This window comes from Tachysurus fulvidraco, chromosome 13 (genome assembly GCF_022655615.1).
Source record: "Tachysurus fulvidraco isolate hzauxx_2018 chromosome 13, HZAU_PFXX_2.0, whole genome shotgun sequence".
In the NCBI taxonomy this organism is placed as follows: Eukaryota; Metazoa; Chordata; class Actinopteri; order Siluriformes; family Bagridae; genus Tachysurus; species Tachysurus fulvidraco.
In genome coordinates this window covers 19689082-19710421 of record NC_062530.1, presented here as the reverse complement: position 1 = coordinate 19710421, position 21340 = coordinate 19689082, and the positions used below count along the sequence as shown (strand labels likewise).

Genomic DNA, 21340 nt, shown 5'->3' with positions numbered 1-21340 from the left:
TCAGACACGGAGCTGCTGAGACGTACACATAGGGATGGACAAAAGCTTACCAAAACCGCCACTGGTGTGAAAACTTTTTAGATCCTGCTGAGGACACAGTAGCTCATTAATGGAGCACTTCATAGCACAAAGGCTCAAATCAGTATTGAAGTTCTGTAGTCTGTTTGAGCTAGGGGGAAAAAAAAATAAATCACAAATTCATCACAAATTCAACTGTAAGTAGCTTTCATTATTAAATCTCAGCAGGATGTTGTGTGTGAAAAAGAGACAGTTTGCAGCTGAATGACAGCCTCAGTAATCCTTAAGGGAAGAGCAAAGGAAAACATCTTTTCTTCACCGCTCTACTTCAAATAAGCCGATTCTCTCTCAAGTGGTGCTGTCTGGATGCTCAACTGATCTGTTAGGCTACAATACAGCTCCAGTCTCTGATGTGCACCACGCTGCCATGGATTTACCCAAATACAGATCTGTTCACGCAGCAATAACACAGAGAATATTCCATGGCATTGTCTGGTTCTTCGCTAAAAGAGCTATGCAATAACAGAACATTTTCATCTGGTGAAGGTGCAAGCTTCAATATCACTTGATCAAGCTCCAGAATGTCAGAGAAATTATAAGGAATCCGTTAGGGTCGGATGATAAAGCATCGGCATACATAAAAAATTGGCTTCAGATTAGGATGAATTGACGTCTAAAGAGGAATGGAAGATATGAGATGGAATATCCTGGCAGTTACCATAGTAACTCCGTCGCCATTTACCTTTCAGAGAAGCCCTTGATGTGTTCAAGTGTACTAACACAGCACTGGGCCTGCAACACTACATTGCTCCATCACACTGACTCTCCACTTTCTCACTCCAAGTAAGAGAGGCTCCCTAAAGGCACGCTTTAAACTGCAGCTTTGTTCTTCCTCCTTGTGCGCCGTTAAAGTGAATATCATAAATGTGTCAATTGATTTCAACTTTATTTCGAACGTCGTTCGTTTCAAGGGCAGTACAGCTTAAAGTGTAGAAGAAAAATTCAATTTCACAGTCAACTGACATGTTTTTACAGGACAATCGAGTCACAAAAGATACGTCAGGCTCCATAGGAGAAGAAGGAATAAAGATGGCTGCAGAGTGGTAAATCTTTCCAAACGCAGATGGAAAAAGCTGTCACGGATGCCATCTAACGCTGATACAAATGTGTTTGCTTACTCGCACGGTTTACTTAAGGTACATTACAATCCATCTCCTAAATCTAATTTTTATCAAGCACTGAAAGCACTTAGTGTTTGCTGGGTAAGAAAAACCAGTGAATAAATGAGGTGATTGCAGACCATCGTTTATTACAAATGAATCAATATATACATAAATCTAGGCAGAAGCAAAAACACATTCTTATAAATTGTTCACTTATCCCGCCATACTTCTCTTGGTATATGAGGAGAAATAAATAAGGGCTGGCATGACACACGTGTGAACGTTTCAGCCTAATGGACATCGCGGAAATAAAGAAATCAAAGCCTCATTTCTTCCAGCAGGCTCCGCCCACTCGCTCTGCCTCGTTCTCACAAACGCACAATGTGAAGTAGGGACATGACAGGCTCTGATAGATTCTCCTCACCTCGTTACTCCTAGTCTTTCAAAAGCACACAAGTCTGCAGTGAAATAATACTTGTGTTATTTGTGCTGAAAGGAACCACACAAGCAAATTTTTAAATGAGTGAATGGACTGAAAAACTGGACTGTTTCTATTTTTACCTACAAGAGGATCATGTTGGAACATTTTGTGATAAGTTTGTGTTTACAACTGAAGCTCAAACTATTTAAAAACCTAAATAATCCATCATATAAAACCTGCATGCTTTAAACAACATGTCTTCTTCTTTTTTTTTATAAAGTTAACCTGTCTAATAGTAATATCAATACAGTTCACTTTCGGAAAGCTTTTGTTGCTAAGAACCATCATTTGGTGTGTTGACTTAATGCTTAAAATCATGAGAAAAATAAGCAAGTACTCAATCTCATAGTGGTACTGGGGAAGCTTTCAGTACCGACTGTAAACTCAAAGGGAAAATCCTCCCGTTCGACTACCAGGTATTGGAGATCCCAGTTGGAGCTTGTCTCCATCTAAAGAGACTTTAGATGGAGACACCCTCCTTAGTCACTCTACTTAAACAGATAAGTCTTGAATGCTCCAAATTCATCACCATTGTGCTTTTCAACTTGCACATGGCTAAACATGGCTAAACAAGATTCTCTGCTGTTACTCTGTCTCTGTGCAACTATCAGATTAGATTAGATTAGATTAGATTAGACTGTATAACTGTATTGCATTCTGGAATTATGAGTCCAAAGCTTGCTGTCTCCTCTTGTAAAACTTGGATTGGTCTGATTAATTTGTTCAGAGTTTGCTTTTCTTCTGGAACTGTTCGACGAGGTTGAGGACGTGGTCCGAGGCTGTGATGACTTTGTTGTGCAGGTAGGTTTTGCTGTTGATGGCAGTATCCTGCAGGAAATACCGATAGTTAACCATGATGCCGCACGAGTTGGTGATGCCTCTAGGGCTAGTATCGGCGTGCCAGTTGAGCCTCCAGAGGGTGGCGCCGTTCTGGAGGTGAAAGTTGGCGACGGGGTTGAGGGCATAACCGCGTCGTTTCTCTCCATACAGATACCAGGCACACAGACGCATCAGGACTGGCTCCAGAGCACGTGTCAAGCGTTCAGAACGATGCCAGTCTCCAGATGCGAGGAGGGCACGCAGGGCATCGAGGGCAGCAGCACCAGAAACTGCTCCTGTCGCCTCCTCCACTTCCGTCCACTCATGTTCAGAGAACAGCTCAGTGACACAGCCCTCCTTCCTGTACTGAGCCAGGAAACCCTGCAGCCATGACGTAAAGCCAGGGATAGGAGAGAGACTGGAGAACTGAGCCATATGAGGAAATTCACTCTGTAGAAAGAGCAAAAAAGGAGGAAATGTGAAATCAACCAATCTCGATAGCATGTGTTTTACTAGATCATGTTCAATCAGTCGTGTTCTTTGTGATCTAATTAAAGGATTATTTGATTAGGGAAAATTAAGAATGTTTTTTGAATGATTTGCATATTACCTTAGGTAATGTACATATTCAGTCATTTTCACCTTGTTTATTTTTGGCTTGTTACTTTTTAAATTAGGTTACGTTGTGATACGCAACACCTGATGGGTTTGTCAAAACATTATCTGTATTAGATCTTCATAAAACTCTATACAAAACTCTAATGTATATACAACTCCATTACAAATGGTTGCAATGTGTAAACACCTTCATGCCAGGCAGTCAGGCATCGGCGTTTGACAAAATTGACTTTCTACCCACAAATTTTGAAGTTAAAATCAGTACCTTCAATACTAATTGTGGCAATTTAAAGAAAGGAATAAAACTTTTACTTTGCAGTTGGTTGTGTGCTGATGTCCTGATGTGCAGGAAATGTGCTGTACCAAATGTCACACCAGGAAACTCTGATGATGGGCATACAAATGATGGTGCTTAACAAATCATTCTAGTTCACATGAATCACCTTCAGTAGCTGCTATTTTGTACCTGCTTATTTATTATGATGTATAAAGTAGATTGTTTCCTGAACTGCAGGTGCTGCTCAAGACCCTGACTGTATACGTTCATATCGATGCTGTATACCTTGAATGGGAGCTGAGGAAATAAAAACGGACAGTTGTCATTCATTCATTCATTCATTCATTCATTCATTTTCTACTGCTTATCCGAACTACTCGGGTCACGGGGAGCCTGTGCCTATCTCAGGCGTCATCGGGCATCAAGGCATGTCAGTTTCTTCTCTACAACATTAGAAGGATTCGGCCATTTTTGTCCACACAGACTGCTCAGGTACTTGTTCAGTCTCTTGTCATTTCTAGACTGGATTACTGCAATGCACTGCTGGCAGGTCTACCTATGAACGCAATCCGTCCTCTGCAAATGATCCAAAATGCAGCTGCCCGGCTTGTTTTCAACCTGCCAAAGTTCTCGCATACCACCCCGCTGCTGCGATCCCTCCACTGGCTTCCGGTAGCTGCACGCATCCGGTTCAAAACACTGATGCTGGCCTACAAAGCCAAAAATGGACCAGCTCCCTCTTACCTCAAAGCCCTCATCATTCCTCGCACTGTACCCCGCACCCTCCGATCTACCAGCACTGCTCGACTGGTTCCACCATCTCTCAGGGTAAGAGGCAAGTATACTACAAGACTCTTCTCTGTTCTGGCACCAAGGTGGTTGAATGAACTTCCCCTAGAGGTCCGGACAGCTGAGTCACTGGCTATTTTCAAGCGGCGGTTGAAGACCTACTTATTCAGGAAACACTTCAACTAGCACTTCTTTCCTTATCTTTTGCATTTAAAAAAAAAATAAAAAATTTTGACACTTTTTCATTGTAACTTTGAACAAATGTTTTAAACTCATGGTATCTTAAGTATGTAACCTAGTGAACCAGCATTAATGTATTCAATGTTAGAGATTTAAGCACTTATGTACGTCGCTCTGGATAAGGGCGTCTGCCAAACGCTGTAAATGTAAATGTAGGATACACCCTGGACCGAGTGCCAACCCATCGCAGGGCACACACACTCTCATTCACTCGCACACTACGGACAATTTTCCAGAGATCTTTATTTGTCATATATAATGTAAATTGTCGGATAGTGAAATTATTTTCTTAGCCTATTAATCTGTTAAGGAGCTGGGGACAGAGCACAGGGCCAGATAGGTATGATGCAGCAAACCTAAAGCAGAAAGGGTTAAAGGCTTTGGGCTTTGAACCTCCAACCTTCTGATAAGCATCTGATCTGCATTTTTAGCCTCTGAGTCACCAGTGCCAATCATGTCACCAGTGCCAATCATATGTCCTCATGCTTTATAGACCATTCTGAGTAACAACAGTCTGTAAAAAGCTAGTGTTACTCTGTCTGACTTTAATGTCACAATCTGCTTGGAGTTTTTATTTTCTCCCTCTTCTTGAGGGACACATCACATGCCCACAAGAGCTGTTTTGATTGGCCAAAAGTTCTCGGCTTCCTAAAACAGTGTCTGCCCCTGGCTCTACAGGTGCACAAATCCCCTTTGCTCCATATTTCACAGAGCTATGTGGTGCAAAATTGAGAGTTTGCAGAGTTTTTGTCATTTGTGTGTGAAAAACAGCACTGAGGTGAAGCCCGCAGCGGTAGATTCAAGCTGCTGGAGTTATTGACTTGTGTTTGTGCTTGAAAAATATGAGAGGGAAAAAAAATGCGTGTGAAAAAATACTCTACAACTCCCATGGCATGAATATCGCATACCGATTCGCGGATGTGCAAAATTTGTCTGTGGTTTTACGATGTTTGATACGGGTGTGTGGATGTGTTATGCACTATACTGTCACAGAAACGAGACGGTGAGAGTATGAGCTTCTTAATTTGGGATTTGAAAAACAGGATCTTTGCAAATACAACAAAGAACTTGAAAAAGGTGTAACTACTGTGCTGTGTTTGTGTGAGAGATTAAAAAAAAAGATACTGTAAAATAAGAGACTTAAATTTTTTTTTTACTTTTTTACTACGATTACAAATTCCACCCGGATACTCAACCTTCATAATGAAGAGCAGAGGACGGTTATCACACCTTGTACATGCAAAAGCAGACCTGTAGTGTCTACGTTATTGTTCACATGCAAGAGGATCAACAATAAACATCTAATGTTAAGAAGAAGTGACGTGGGTGTATTTTTGAGTGGCTATTAAAAGTGTAAGAGTTTTGTACAGTCAAAACACACATCATGATCCTTTCACAGAACAGCTTCCTCTGTGCTGCCAGGACTATTATACAGCTCTGAATGTATACTCTGTCAACCTGGCTTAGCCAAATCAACACCTCTGCTTTTCTTTTTTCCTCACTTTACTTGGACTAATATGAGACATACCCACCCTCGTTCACACTCACTCTCGCTCTCTCTCTCTCTGGTCTATATTTGAGTCTGAAGCAGACAACAAACCAAGCCAGACTGTCAGCTTGTTCCCTGAAGGGAAAGACTAAATCTGTTTTTTCCCCCCCTCCTTCTGCCTCTCTATCATTTATCAGCCTGCTATCCATCAAGCTTGTAGAGGAAGTGAGGATAATGTGTCTGGGGGTCATTTTCTATTCATCAGCTAACTTTACTGCAAATCCTCAGGCCTGAGAGAGAGAGAGAGAAAGATAGAGAGATGTAAAAAAAAGTGAGATAAAGAAGAGGCAGAGGTGCCTCATGAGTACAACATTGCAAGACAACTAAACCTTTTTTTTATTTTTATTTGCCCTCCGTCTTGCATCCATCAGTGTAGCTATTCCCCACTGGCAGTCACCTTCATCCCATAACACTCTCTCTCTCTCTCTCTCTCTCTCTCTCTCACTTCCTTTTCCTCTTATAAAGTATGTACTCTCTGTGTTATGCTACACATACTGTCATTTTTTTTGTTAAAGTCATCAGTTGGTGTGCAATGAAGTCGCCAGTAGGCCTTCCTACTATTGGTTGCCATGGTAATAACATTTATCAGTGGGTGGTGTAACTAGCACATCCCTAATGTACATTCTGGAGAGACATTTGGCATTTGTATATAAAATTTGTATATCAAATTCACCAGTTCCCCATATATATATATATATATATATATATATATATATATATGAGATAAAGGAGAAGCATCAAGCTCGACTGTCTTCACTTCAATTGGTAGAGTCGCTCCATATTTGTCAATTTCCAAAACTTTTCTCAGCTTTGTTCATCTCTGGGCACGTCCGGTCGCCAACGATCACTGTCATGCTCATGTCACAATATGTTGAAATCTCTTGCTGAAAATGAATGATCTTGTCGCTCTATGTGCGAACGTAGCAATGCACACATCACAATCTTTATGGCACATTGCAAAAAAAGTTAAAGGTCTAGATAGTTATTTTGACTACAGATCTCATTAATCCAACTCCAATCCAATTCCAGGCTGAGAGTTTGGCCTGGAAACGTACCAAAGTGGATTATTTCTGTCTTTCCCACAATGATTTGTTGACTTCATTGTTTTAATAAACTTCAAATCACACTTTTTAACTGTTTAAAGCTATATTGAATGTAGACAAGTTTGTCCCTGTTATCATTTAAAGTATAGAAGCTATAAAAAGTCTCTCATCAGCATGTCCTGTGTTTTTTCTCTGCAAGTTAAACGTGGGACTCAGCAAACGGAAAGTACTATCCTTTCTGAAGACTCTCCAGTGTGGGGAAACTTACTGACTGTTACAAAGTGTAAGCACTGATTATCTTCTTTCATAAATGTTACATAAACCTCTTCTAACAGAAAGCTTCCCCACAACAATTACCTGTAGTTTTGTCTGACTCTAACTCTTTATGATTAGCCTTAGATTATGATGGAGCTTCTGCCAGACAATTCCGTGCGCATGAACTGTTATAGGAAGAATAGTACGGATAATGTTTTAATATAAACAAGTGCATTAATATAAATCTGTCATTTAAGTTACGGCTGAAACTACGGTCAGAGCCGTGCTGTGCAAAAGATCATCCGAGTCAATATACGGTAAGGAGTAATGTGAAGTCAGAATAACGGTATTGCAGTTTAACATGGAATTTACAAGAACACTGGTCTAAAAACATAAAAAAATCATGTATGTTCACCGTGCTGAAATCGACATAAAGACAACCAGCTCTCTCACCGCAGCACTACGGCTAGTCGCACGGATGTGGATCATCTGCATGAAATTATACCCATCAGCCCAGTGTTTGCCCCCATCACATTTCCCATGCCCCCTCATTCAGCTGTTAGATAGTGAGTGGCAAATCCTACATCTCTCTCCTAAGAGCTCTTAACCTCCATTACACAAGCATCCACACTGCTCTTTATTTCTTCAGCATTTTTAAAGCAAATGGAAAAAAAAAAAAAAAAGTCATTTGAATCTATAAACCAGAGTGCCTCATGTTTTGCACTCTTCCGGCTCCATTCTACCTCCATTCAGTAAAGCGAACATACGTCTCCACGAGTAGAGCTTCTTGATTTTTCTATATTAGTAAAAACGGCATGTGAAAATGTCATTAGTTTTATATTTGTATGTTCTTCTGTCTTACTGAGTGTCAGAAGAAATGTGAAGGCGATTGAAGATGTGTTCGGTCGTGTTAAACTCTGGGTGGTGTTGAGCGGCAGTGCTCGGGAAGGGGGGGGGGTCTCATTTATTCTCCCGTGGCTGCTCTCACTCTCCTGATCTAATTCTTCTGCTTGTGATTCACATTCGGTTCCCATAGATGGTCTTACATGGATATATTATGGTTGCCACATCCCAAAAAATGTATTGAGTTGATGTCCAAGACTCTGCTGCTTCAGTGGATAATCTCACCTAGATACTGTAAATATATACCAAAGATCTGCTGCTGAAATCATAAAGACTCATGACCCCACGACTCACATCCTCCTGTAGAAATCTGTTACATTCGATAATTATGGTACAAAGCCTTCAGCCTATAAAAATCCTCATGAATTCTAGAGAAAGAGAAAGAAGGAGAGCTTTCTGGTTTGAAATGATTGATGGTTAGCTGGAGTGACCTTCTGATCCATCATTTATTTAGTTCTGAGATGCCAAGAGACCAGAGTTTCTCAACCAAACTGGCATTTTATCAGCAGCTGGAAAATATGAGGAGAACTCTGCCAAATATTATGAAAAGTGGTTAAGGTTGTGGTTAAAACGAGTTCCCAAATATAAATTTTAAATCTCTGGCATAGGACACACAGATTCATCTCATTTTGACTGTCTTAAAAAAAGATTAAATTGCACACAGTATGTCACAATACAGTACATCCATGTATTTAACTTCATCATCTAAACTTTAAACACAAGGGGGTGTCTTTATATGACAGTGTATTATCTGCATGTTTGGGAGGGGTCAGGTAATAGAGAGAAAATTTCAATTCACTGAACATCGACATTATTGACTTTTATCCCAACCATTAAGCGTATTCACTGAAGCCAGTCCTAGCACTTTTTCTGCAGCTGGGATATTTAGATTTTTGACAATCGTGATCATAGTAACTCACTTTGCCAACTATTTTTTTAATGATCATAAAGCATTAGCTGCAAGCTGACTTATGAAGGTGACTTATAGAGAGGATCATACTGGATCATGCGCTCAGAGACCATCTCGGCATGAATAAATAGGTCGTCTTTCAACGAGTGGCTGAAATACTATGTTTGTGTATTCATTACAGGGGGAAAAAAAAAAAGCACAGGCAGGATAAACTTAATATTAGATACGCGTGATATATATATATGCTCCTATTGGTTATTTTATTTGGTACACTTTGTAGGTATACAATTACTGTCCAGCTGCTGTAATGCATCATTCATCTGATTACCTTTACCCCACTTTACCCCACCATGGAACCTCCATGTGATCCTGATACAGTGAATGCAGTGACGGTGACATGGTTCAAGAGTACCACATGGAAGAGTGTTATTATTGTGTATCACGCATAGTGAGTGTCTCTATGAAGTAAGTGTACTTAATATTTTGCAATTGAGTAGGTATAATATTTTTAAAAGCCTTGGATGGTGCTGTGACTGAATGTTCTGGCAAAATGTTTGGACTAAAAGGATATATTTCTGTCAATAATAGACTTCAACTCACTTTAAGATGAGATATTTAATTTAAACAATTTTGAAATGTAGTTATTAACTTTTCAAAGGAAACCAAACGACTGAAAGCTGATGTTCCTTCTATGGTCACATAGAGTTTTACATGCTTTTTATCATATGTCAACTTAAATACAGATGAATCAATACATACAGTAGGTCTTGACCAATCGGTATATTGCTGCTTTTCAGTGGAACTGAACCAAAATCTAATCTCCCCCTTTTTTTGGGGAAGGAATAAGATTTTAAAACTCTTTAAAGAGAAACCTATTTCAGAAAAGCCTGTAGTTTCCAAAAAACATACTGTACATAATAGAAAACGTCACAATTCCCCATGTGAAAGTTTTTCCCAGGCCACCACGCATACAGCGTGTGCTACGTCTCTGACCAGACTTCATCTACAGAGATCATCATCACACTAACCTGCAGCTCTCGCACCACCCTCTTGATGAGGTAATTGCCGAGCTCCACCCCCTGCAGACCAGCCTGGGTGGAGGAGATGGAGTAGAAGATAGCAGCATTGATCTTGTCCACTTCCTCTACTGCATCCAGTGTGGTGAACTCTCTCACAATGCTCTAAACAACAAACAATATAGATGACAGTCAGTAAAGTGATAGTGAGCAAGAATAAACAGTGTATGAATAAATAATGTGCAAGGTGATGGTAAATTTGTGTTTGCTAACCTGGATGTTATCCGATATATCCTGTGTGAGGGCTACGTGTAAGACTACTAGAGGTTCTCCGGGCATGGAGGCATGTGTGAAGGAGTAGCAACGTCTGTAAGGTCCGACTCTGCGCTTTATGTCTGTCCAGTTACGCACGGGGTGCACCGCTTCATATCTGTAAATATACACGCACACTGATCAGCGATCAGTCACAGACGTTATATGATTCCTAGTTAATTATAATTATGTCAAGGCCTTGGATCATCATGCTGAGCATTCTGTAGAGAAGAGTGAATCTTACTGGCTGATCTTCTGAAGGAGCTCACAAGGGGACTGCCATGTGATCCTCTCTAAACAGAGAAGCCCAACAGAGAACCACTCAGACAGGAGACTCTTCAAAGTGCTGTTAAGATCCTAAAACACACACACACACACACACACACACACACACACACACACACACACACACACACACACACACACAATTACGTTTAATTCAATCCTACAAGAGCTTGTTTCTATAGCTTTCCAAATCAGCTAACAACTCTTCATTAGTTGACAGGATGTGTATGTTATCTAATGAAATCTCGCTCTAGTATGGAAATCAAAAAATGTATTCAAGTAAACTAATTCAACACTAATTTCATTTGCCTCCGGATTACGTTACGTCTGATGCATATGTAAAATCTCACGGCTTCTCGGCGCATTAATATTTCACAGCCGGTTTCTGATCTTCTGCAGGCTGGCATGTTGAGTTTCGGATTTAGACAAATCAGATTTCTCTCTGCAGGCTACTGCACTCTAGGCCTGTTTGTTTGCCCTTCAGCTGATGTTATTAGATCTACTCTGAGAGACAGACAGAGAGAGAGAGCGAGAGAGAGAGAGAGAGCGCGAGCGCAGAGCAGTTCTGTGGTAAACAACGCAATATCTGCAAGGAGTCATGCCACTCCAGTGGGTCAGCTTTCATATCTAAAGAAGTTCACAGAATTGCACTCTTGAGCACAATCACATAGAGGCACAGACATGTGAACATCATTGTACATAAACCCTTAGGCACACTTGTCGGTGAAATCTATTTGAACAGCCGTCCTGTGTTTATGCTGATGCTTAGGAGACATATTAAGCGCTACATTAAAACAGTAATCTGTTAATAACACCATCACAAATCTCTAGAAACAGGCACACACTTTAGTCTGACTCACAGGTAAACTTAAAAAGTAGGAAATGGCCTGTATTTTAACATGCCCTCATTAAATTGCCCTTAAGTTCTCCATCACTGTCATGACAATACAGATTTACCTCATGTTTAATAAAAGACCCCATGGAGGCTGAAGGGATAGAGTCAAAATATATTACAGTGTGAGAACTTCTCAAGAAAACAACTATATGGTGTCATTAGAAACTGAAAAAAAGCTAGTCAAGATCGTGACATCTGAGTCAAGGCAGCAAAACTCGCTATACTATTTTTCCTCTTTCGACTACGGCAAGCGTGAGCTCAAGAGATTGAATAACGTTTTCGTCCGACTGTGTTTCGCTGCCCTGTGATGTAGCATGAGCAGCAGTTCCAATAGAAACTTTGGCCTTGGAGAAAGCACATGGTACCATTCAACCTGCCTGGCTGGTGGTATATAAACAAAGACAAAGCTAAGGAATTATGTACTGTAAGTTAGTCCTAGCCACATAAAGTGCAACTGTGCAACCTGGTGCAAACAGTGCAGGACAAGACAAAAAGACAGAAAGACAGTGCAGTAATAAACACGAACAGTGCCGACCGGTTTAAATACTGTATGTTCAATCAATATTGTGTGCAGAAATACTGGAATGAACACAGTATTGTGCAAAACATTAATCAACTGAAATGTTAGACAGCATGTGCAAAGAGCAAAACACGGTGTGCAAAACAGCATGTAAACAGTTTGATGGATGTATAATGGAAGAGTATGTAATTGGTGTAGGTCTGTGCAGTCCATACAGTTGATGTGTATGTGTGTGTTGTGCTCAGTACAGTTTAGTTCAGTTATTAAGGAGTCTGATGGCTTGTGGAAAGAAACTGATCGAGAGGGCCCCATGGCATTGCACCAGCAACAGTCAGGCTAAAAAACGTAAATAGCACCATATTGTATCCGGAGTGGCCGCCGTGTGCTACTGCTGCGCCGCCATCTTGGAACTTGTAGTGCAATAGTGGAAGACAGGCAGGTGGATAGGAACCAAAATGGTTGACCAAATTAAGGAAGAAAAAAAGAAGCAATTTATTTATTTATTAAAAATAAAAAAACGAATAAGTGTTGCCCTATGTTCACACTAGCAAGTGATAAGTGTCTTGTATTCCCTTGTGGGCGTTCAGCAACCACTTAAATGGGAAATATCTGCAGAAACAGAGGAATCATTCAAGCCAGTCACTTACAAGCCAGACACTTTTCCATGCCATACCTAATTTGCATAAAATTGAGAAAATGGCAATTGAAATGTCACTTGTTACACTGCCGTTTGGTCATATCCCGGTGTTACAGAAACTGTGGCTCTATGTCATCCACATACAGAGAAAAATAACTGCGAATAAGTGTGAATAAGATACTCAGAAATAATGAAGATCTTAAAAACATGGTTTAAATTTAAATTCCAGTTGTATTGAATTCAAAGAACACAAAGCAAGCTTCATTACATTATCCACAGTAACACTATAGTCACTACTGACTCACTATGCCATGTTACACTCTTCCAAGACAAGATCAAATATCATAGAAAATATCATCTGAAAAAAAGAGTATGAGGCTTCGGTAGAAGACCAGCGCATAACTATTAACAATACACCAATTATTCTATACTTCTGCTGATTTCTGTTCTTTAAATATGGTGAGAAAACACTCCATTGTCTATTAGGGCTGATACATTTGGAGCCGTACACAGTGAAATGTCCCATCAGTCGTAGCCAGAGGAGCCGTGCAGGAGAGAAGCCCCTGAGCACCAAGACATTTATAGCAGTACAATCTGCAAGTTGGTTCTCTTGTCTGTCAATCACAAGTCTAGTTTGTGTTTTGTGCCTGGCCCAGAGCCTTCACTAACCACATTTCCACTTACCTTTTATATGGGGGGAGCGAAGAAAAAAAAAAAAAGAAGAAGAAAATCAACCCCACTTTTGACAGAGAAATGATGTCTAAGCACTTACAGGATATTATTCCACTTTAAACGTCAGGACAACTGACAGAACTTTCAAAAATTATGCACCTTTCACTTATTTTTTTTGCATTTGCTAACGTGGCTCCTCCAACACCTTGGATAACGTATCATGCCAAAATGTTCTAAACTGCAGTGTTCTCAGAATTAGTTTGAGGCGGTTAGTGATATAGTATTCTGAGGTGAATAAAATACATAATAAATAAGTCATTTTTCTAATATAGGTCGGGTTTTCCTCTGGATATTATTTTTCGATTAATCCGTTGGCAATGTTTCTGAATCGTTTTTGCCATGTCATACTTTATCCTCATATCCCCTCCCCTTTCCAGTGCCTGTTATTATACTTGCCTTCAAAGAGCTGCCCATTATGATGAACACTGCTGTCATTTGGCACTGTAGGCTATTAATGATGACAACCACCATCCAGTCAGCCAGCCAGTACCTGTTTAGACAGGGGAACTCCTTGTGTCTCTCACCCACTACAGATAAATAGCTCTTTTTAAGACCAGGAGGAAAATCCACATAGATACCACAACCCATCCTCAGGTTCTAGAAAAAAATGAGAATGGAGGAATGGCACACCCCATAAGTGAGTGCCACACTGAGGAAAAGAACGCTTAGAGATAACAAGGCTAGTAAACGAACAAGGGAACCCAACTTAAGTCACAGGTTTTCCAAAAAAATGATGAAATCTAATCAGTGCAGCTGTGAACGAAGGAAAGGTTACTTGTAGCTCTGACCTTAAACAGTTTTACAAAGCTCTTACAAAGACAAATTGTACACAAAGTCCAACATGTGTATTAGATCAAGAGAAGGACTGTCATACGATAATGGTAATGTCAAATGGCACGTCATGATGTCACTTTATATCATTGCTGAAGGTCCTGGCATGCATGTACTAGAACATCTAATGAATGTTCAGAGCATATTGTATTCTGTGTCCAAACATATTTTTACTTTCACGCATGCAGCATTTGGCAGACGCTCTGATCCTGAGACTTACATGAGTGCTTATGAAGCCTCTAGCAATGTATGTTAGTAATTTAGACTAAAGGTGGGATATGCATGCAGCACAAAACACAAACAGTGTGTAACAGAAAGAAATCCATCCACACCGTGTACTACTAATGCATTATGTGGATGTTTCCTGTGTGGTAGTTTAGTGGTTAAGGCGTTAGACTATCAATCAGAAGGTTGTGAGTTCAAATCCCATGGCCTTCTAATCCTCAGTTGAGATAAAAATGAAGCTTGCTCTGGATAAAAGTGTGTCTGCTAAATCCCATGAACGAGTCCTACATCTATACTGTGTCTGTTGTCTTATGTAGGTTCTGTATAGGTATGCACCAGAGATTTTCTCCACTTATGAATATGATGAATTGGAAATATGACTTGTATTGGATAAATAGAAACAAAAATTTACATATAAAGAGCCTTAGAATTGTCAAAGACTAGAATAATATTTTATCAGATGGCTTGTGGGGTGAAACACTATCTATGTAGAAGCCTAATATGCCTCAGTACTTGGAATTTAATATGCAATACGAGCAGGTCAAAATGTTTGCCCAACAAAATTTATTAAAAATTTTCACGTAGTCAAAACATCAAACAGCTTTACCCTTGCCTCGGTGCACAAAATTTAACATCTCTAAGAACGATGCCATGTGATGCAAGATGATTCATGATGATGCACAGACTGCTCTGGAAGTGCCTTTAAATCATTTCACGCTTGCTTTGAAGGGTCTGCCTTCCTGTCAATTATAAGTTTAAACCCCTTTATTGACCATGCACATCTTAATCGTCCTTCAATCAAGTTTTTAATGGAGCTTTTGAGCATATTATTAAGTGTGATTCAGTTTGAATGTCAGACTATGGTTAAGGCCCTGAAATGAAATCCCACTGTAATCATGGAAAAATACCGAGAGGCTCATTCTTATGAAATGAGAACAAGAAATGATGTTTAAGAAGCAGACCAAATGACATTCTGCCTGGCTCTTCACCACTTAGAACTTTCTCTACATTGGCCACACCATGAGGAAATTAAATACATGATTTTACCATGTACCAAGTTACTTTTCTTCTGTTCCTTAGCACATTTTGTTATGACTTTCTATTTTGTTATGACTGTCCTATGACAATTCACATAATTCTATGCTTTTGTAATATCGGAAGCTTTTAAACATTTACATTTCTGGCATTTAGCAGACGTTCTTATCCAGAGTGACTTACATTTTTATTTCAATTTATACAGCTGAGCAATTGAGGGTTAAGGGCCTTGCTCAGGGGCCCAGCAGTGACAGCTTGGTGGACGTGGTGTTAGAACCCATGACCTTCCGTTCAGTAGTCCAACGCCTTAACCACTTAACACACCAAACCTAAACCACGCCAACTGTCACACTCAAAGGTGCCACCAATGGAAATAGTAACACATCTAGCATCGCTGAACTCAACTCATGACCAAAAAACTTTATTTGCAAAAGTGCGATTGCATTCTGTGGAAGCTCTGTGCTGCCACACATGAACTGTAAAAAAAAAAAAATCAAATTAAAGATTTATATGAATAATGCAACATTATTACATGAATATATTATGTTATGTGAAAGTATCACATTATAACAAGCAATTTTGTTATTTTTTTTACTGTTATGTGAAATGATCGTGTCACGAAAAATACTTTGCGTTATTTTGCCAAAGGAGGAAATGGAGAATATAGTTAGGACCTTGGTTCCTGTCCAGCCTGCGTCAAAGAAGATTCAAGTGTCTCAGCTCAGTATCAAGTTCTCAAATGGGAACTTGCTCAAATAATAGAAGCCAGATAGTATTTTGCATAACAGCATTATCCAGCCTGCAGATATTCACTATGCTGGAATATGTTACACACACACACACACACACACACACACACACAAAATATACAAAATGTATAATATTGCACAATACTGTTAAATGCACCATCATGCACTCTCACACTTTATGTGCATAACTGACCAGTCACATATTTTGTATTCATATTTAAAACCCGTCCTGTCTATATTGTCTCACATCGTCTGTATTGTGTTGTATAGTCCAAGCTAAATGTATAGTATAGCGTTATTTATGTCTGTACTTTTGAGAGTCACAAACAGCTGGAACCAAATTCCCTGTGTGTGTGAACAAACTTGGCCAATAAACCTGATTCTGATGTACGATGTCATTCAAGTGGATGCGCTAGGAATTCTAAATATTGGGAAATTAGAATTCAGAATATAATAAGAATTAAGAATCTTTCATAATGTTTGTATATTAATGCAATAGCATTAACACTGTTGTTAACTTTATAAATAAATAATTAATAAATAATAATAAAACCATTTATTTATAAAATTTAAAAAATGACAAAAAGTTAATTTTCTTTTTTTACATTTATCTTATACACGTATCAAACATTTCCTGCTATAATGTCACATTTTGCTTGAGTAACGTGATCTTGGCAAAATAACACAATCTTATACTTATAATTTCAGTTTTTTTTAAATATTAATTTAAATATTATTTAGGTCTTAGAGTGATTTAAGATTTTTCTTGTATGAAAATGTGTCAAAAACTACGCATTAACGCACCGGTCACCCACAACTAACTTCTTTTTAAAGAACATATCACAATAATGAACGAAACTTGACATGGAATGTAAATTATTACATTGGAAATGTTTTTTTTTTTCCTGTTAGTAATCTAAAGACTATCAGTATCGAAACACAGTACGATGCCCAACATGTTGGTTACGGTGTCCTAACCAAACTTGGTATAGTGTAATGCCACAGAAGGGTAAACAGTTGAACTTTCACTGCTGAAGTAGGGTAAAAGTCAGGCACCTTCTGAGCTCATGTTCCTTTACAACATCATGTAACAGGACACTAGAGGCTGAAGTAGGTTAAGGGGCACTAGTGGTGTTATGTAAACACTCTCAGGCACTTGTACGAGTTATTTCTGTGTACAAGGCGACCATGTTAAATGTTAACAGTCGGTGCAAAGACTGGAAATGAGAATTTTTTTTACCCTCAAGTGCGAGCTGTCAGTAACTTTGGATGTAAAGTCAAGAACATCAGCTCGGAGGTCCACCAGAAACTTCACCCCTCCCTCCACCCTGCTAATGTGGTTCAGTAATTGTTTGTATCTTGGAGTTAAACTGTAACGCAGTCTGTCTTCTGCCTGTAATACAGTAGCCACGTCCCTTAACTGGTTGTCGACCAGTTTCCTTGCCATCTCTGCAGCTCCTCTGTGATCCACGCCATAATCCCTGGCCAGCATTTCCAGGAACACGAGTCTCTGCTCCTTCCCCAGATTTCTGTAGTAGTGGATGAAGTCCAGGCTGTTGGAGTCAGGAGGTGGAGGGGATTTATCTCTAGTCTCATAATTCGGTACTGGAGCCACAGTCCTCCGCAGCACGTCCTCCATAACGACCCTCATGTGTTTATTATTATTATTCTTATTATTACTACTGTGTCCTGAGACAGAGGAACATAAACGCCAGGTCCACAGTCTGAAGCTCTTTACAGGATCAGTAACACAGCTGTGTCGCCAGGTCCTTGTGAACCGCATAGACGCGAAAAATCTGCTCGCTATCATGACACACGCTATATATAAACAAACCGCTGCTTAATACCAAAATAAACCGCTTTGACTTCATGGAAACGTAAAGCACTTCCGGGTTCTTAAAGAGGACGCGCCCAGGACGGTGTTGCCAGGGACGCGGGAACGTTCGCAGTATGTAATGACACAAATAACTTAAGCATACGAAGTGAAAATAAAATTTCTAAAATGATTAATAATAATAATAATAATAATAATAATAATTCACCAAAAACACATGAAAAGACAATTAACTAGGACAGCTCAAAACCTCACACAAAAAAAAAACGATTTGATGCAGATTTGGCAACCCTGTCAATAATTACATTGGGAGTTTAATGAAAATGGCTGAAATAAAATAAGATTTTTGTGTTTGTTTTTGTCAAAGCAAACATATTTGCATTACATTGCCATTATCTATCTATCTATCTATCTATCTATCTATCTATCTATCTATCTATCTATCTAAGGTTTTCAAAGTATGCAAATAAACAGCCATTAAACCTATTGGTCCTATTGTAAAGAGCACTACTGTAAGTAGAGGGGGGGGGGGGGAAACGATTATCTTCTGTAATTAGTCCTGTTTGTCAATGGAGTGTCTGTAGTTTACAAAGTCAGCTCCAATCCCATAATCCGTTTCAGCTGTTTCTTCTGAACCCCGTGGAGAAGCTGTGAGTGGAAGCCAATTAGCTCGGTATCATTTACACAGACCACTTAGCTCTCATATTTTCGATAGAATCTATTTTCAATCCTACATACAGCAGTATGTCGTATTACTTTTAATCCCGGTTTATTTTTTAACTGTAAACTAGCGACAACTGACCTTACATGCTAGCCTGATATGCTAATGTCGATGAGACCTGAATAGTTATCTGTAATTGAGCTTTTTTTTTGTCTCTAATAAAATACAAACAATGCCTTATAATATGTACAATTTATCTATAAGTTGTCTTATTCAGAAATAAGTACCTTAAAATGAATTTAATTGCGAATAAGAATAAAACAACATAATCGATACGCGGACGCATCCTAAACCACTACATGTGCCCTAGATAGGTGCACTACCACGTGCTCTATGTATTGTCCTAAGTGTCTTTTATATCTATTAACACAAAGCTAATTAGCTAGCTAAAAATTTAATAGGTACTTAGAGGTTTTATCTTAAACAAGCTCATTTTTGAAATAACTAATAAACCTGTTGAAAAAAATTCCAGAGAATCACAATCAATACGCTTTATCATTATTGTTTATTTTATTCATTATTTTCTTGATAAATAATTCTCAGATTGTCTCCAGCCTGAGATCTGAACCATGGCTCAAGAGGACAAAGTGAAGAAAGTAAAGGCTGAGAAGGCCAAAGAGTCTGCACTGACCCATGACCTTTCCGGCGGAGACGCACGCCCGTAAGTACTAAAGCGTCTTCGATCTCCTATACACTTTGTTCGGTCACACTAGCAATAAACATCTGCAAATGTGCTTAAACAAGAGCATTATTGAACTTTTTAATCTGATTCTTCAGAAGGTGTTGATTCATTTTCCATCACGGCAGCTTCGGCTGTTTCATACGGATTGGCATGACGGATGCTTGACATAATCTAAATCTAATAACAAATGAGTGAGAACATGTTATTTATCAAATAAAAACATACCAAAGATGTTTTAATGCTTTCTTTTTTATTTTTATTATTTTTTTTAAAAGGACTTGCACCAATGTTTCCTCTATAAGACAGAAGTATTTGGACTTTCTTTCTTGTAACATAAGCCATGGTTCTAGTTTTGGAGATTTTAAAAAACAGATATGGATAGAAAGAACTTGCCTCAACAATGTTACACAAAATAAAAGTGTTGAAATACAACATTTCAATAAAAAAAAACTAATGATAGTTGGAGCCTTACTGCTGTGGTATAAGAGGAATAAATCACTTCCGTATGAACTGTTTGGAAGACAATTGAAATTCAGTGTGATAACGGTGTCAATGAAGTATTTTCCTATTACAGCATGCTTTGCTGTAGCGTTTTACTGGATCCGTAATTAGCTAACGGATTATAAGGATAGCCATCGTTCATATAGCAAGAAACATTGGAACAAATACTCTCCTGCACAGCGATGGCTGACTGATAGCCCGACAAGCTCAGACTTGCATTACAGATTTTTTTTCTCCCTAGTTGACCATTATCACTACTGATCCAGAAAGATTATGGGTCGTGTTAGATTGAGACTCTGGTAATCCTGTCTTTTTTCCTCTGACCGACTTCTCTCACTGTGACGTGATTTCCAAACAAAACATTTCAAACAATTTTTCATTCAGCCGCTGTCCGTACCCTGCACTTATGTATGGATGGTGTAGTATTTGCTATTCAAAGGAAAGTAACTCGGAATTAATAGCCTCACCTACAACAAGAGCTGAACATTATCGTACACGACGGTATGTTTTGCGGAGGGAAACGCCTTCCCTGTCAGTGCCCAAGACTAATTGCGCTCCCCAATAAATGATTTGCACGAGCAATCGTTAATCTAACCGAGTGTGAAGCGGGTGGGTGGGAGATTGCATTCATTATATGCCGTGTCGTCCTCCGTCTTTTTATGAATAAATTAATTTAGCATGACATCCGAGACGTTATATGGAAAGGGGGAAAAGAAGTGTAGGTAGAGTCATGAGCTTGTAATTAATCGAAAAGGAAGAAGAATCAACACCTGTCACTGTCATTAACACCGGCGTCTTGTGTCGAGCTCAGCTGCCACCTTGTTACCTGTCACGCACCTCAGTGAAATGCAAAACACAGCATATTGTATCACCTATGCCCTTTTTTCAAGACTACTTTGCATTTAAACTTTTGTGTTTTTTCTTCTTTTTTTAATCTGCATTGTAGGAACTTCAAGAAGGTGCAGGCCAAAAGCACGGAGAAGTCGCAGAAAGGCAAAAAGCAGCAAAAGGTACTTATCCGAGTCACTAACTGTTTCCTCAGCTCTGATTTCTGACAGGTTTACCCCCAGTTCACTTTTTTTATCCCCTGAAACGTTCCATACGACTTGTAAAAGGACACGTGGCTAAATGAATAGATCCACATTAGGCTTTGGAGTGACAAACCCTACAGACAACTTTACAGAGCCGTAATTAGTTAAACACAGATAACTGGCCTTGATCTACACAGGCAATTTAAGAGCTGTCAATTTGGGAGTAAAAGCAGCACCGCATTCCCATTATGCAGCATTCCTCTTATGTA

At 39.3% G+C, this 21340-nt stretch overlaps 2 protein-coding genes across 12 annotated transcripts in view; one reads left to right on the top strand and one right to left on the bottom strand.

The window, feature by feature from the left end:
- Positions 1–1307: 1307 nt before the first annotated feature.
- On the bottom strand, positions 1308–18112 carry mlycd (malonyl-CoA decarboxylase). Of its 4 annotated transcripts, XM_047822660.1 has the most exons (7): positions 17543–18112; positions 13859–14059; positions 10638–10750; positions 10355–10511; positions 10094–10246; positions 3566–3673; positions 2974–3483 (listed from the first exon to the last, which is right to left on the bottom strand). In XM_047822660.1, the coding sequence occupies exons 1-7, from the start codon at positions 18110–18112 to the stop codon at positions 3469–3471; spliced, it is 1317 nt and encodes a 438-aa protein (XP_047678616.1). In that variant the 3' UTR covers positions 2974–3468. The 4 variants fall into 4 exon arrangements, with proteins under 4 accessions (XP_027017562.2, XP_027017563.2, XP_047678615.1 ...); XM_027161761.2 differs by lacking the exons at positions 2974–3483; positions 3566–3673 and adding an exon at positions 1308–2931; XM_047822659.1 differs by having other exon boundaries at positions 2973–3673.
- The window catches only part of zgc:173742 (DNA topoisomerase I, mitochondrial), a 47356-nt gene continuing 44128 nt past the window's right edge, over positions 18113–21340 (top strand). For 3 of the 8 annotated variants that reach the window (XM_027161758.2, XM_027161760.2, XM_027161752.2), the window contains exons 1-3: positions 18653–18786; positions 19401–19518; positions 20987–21050. In XM_027161758.2, the coding sequence (XP_027017559.2) occupies positions 19427–19518; positions 20987–21050 (156 nt within the window). In that variant the 5' untranslated portion in view covers positions 18653–18786; positions 19401–19426. Of the gene's footprint in view, positions 18251–18652; positions 18990–19130; positions 19259–19400; positions 19519–20986; positions 21051–21340 lie in introns of those variants that run through there. The other 5 variants (XM_027161753.2, XM_027161754.2, XM_027161755.2 and 2 more) reach the window with 5 other exon arrangements.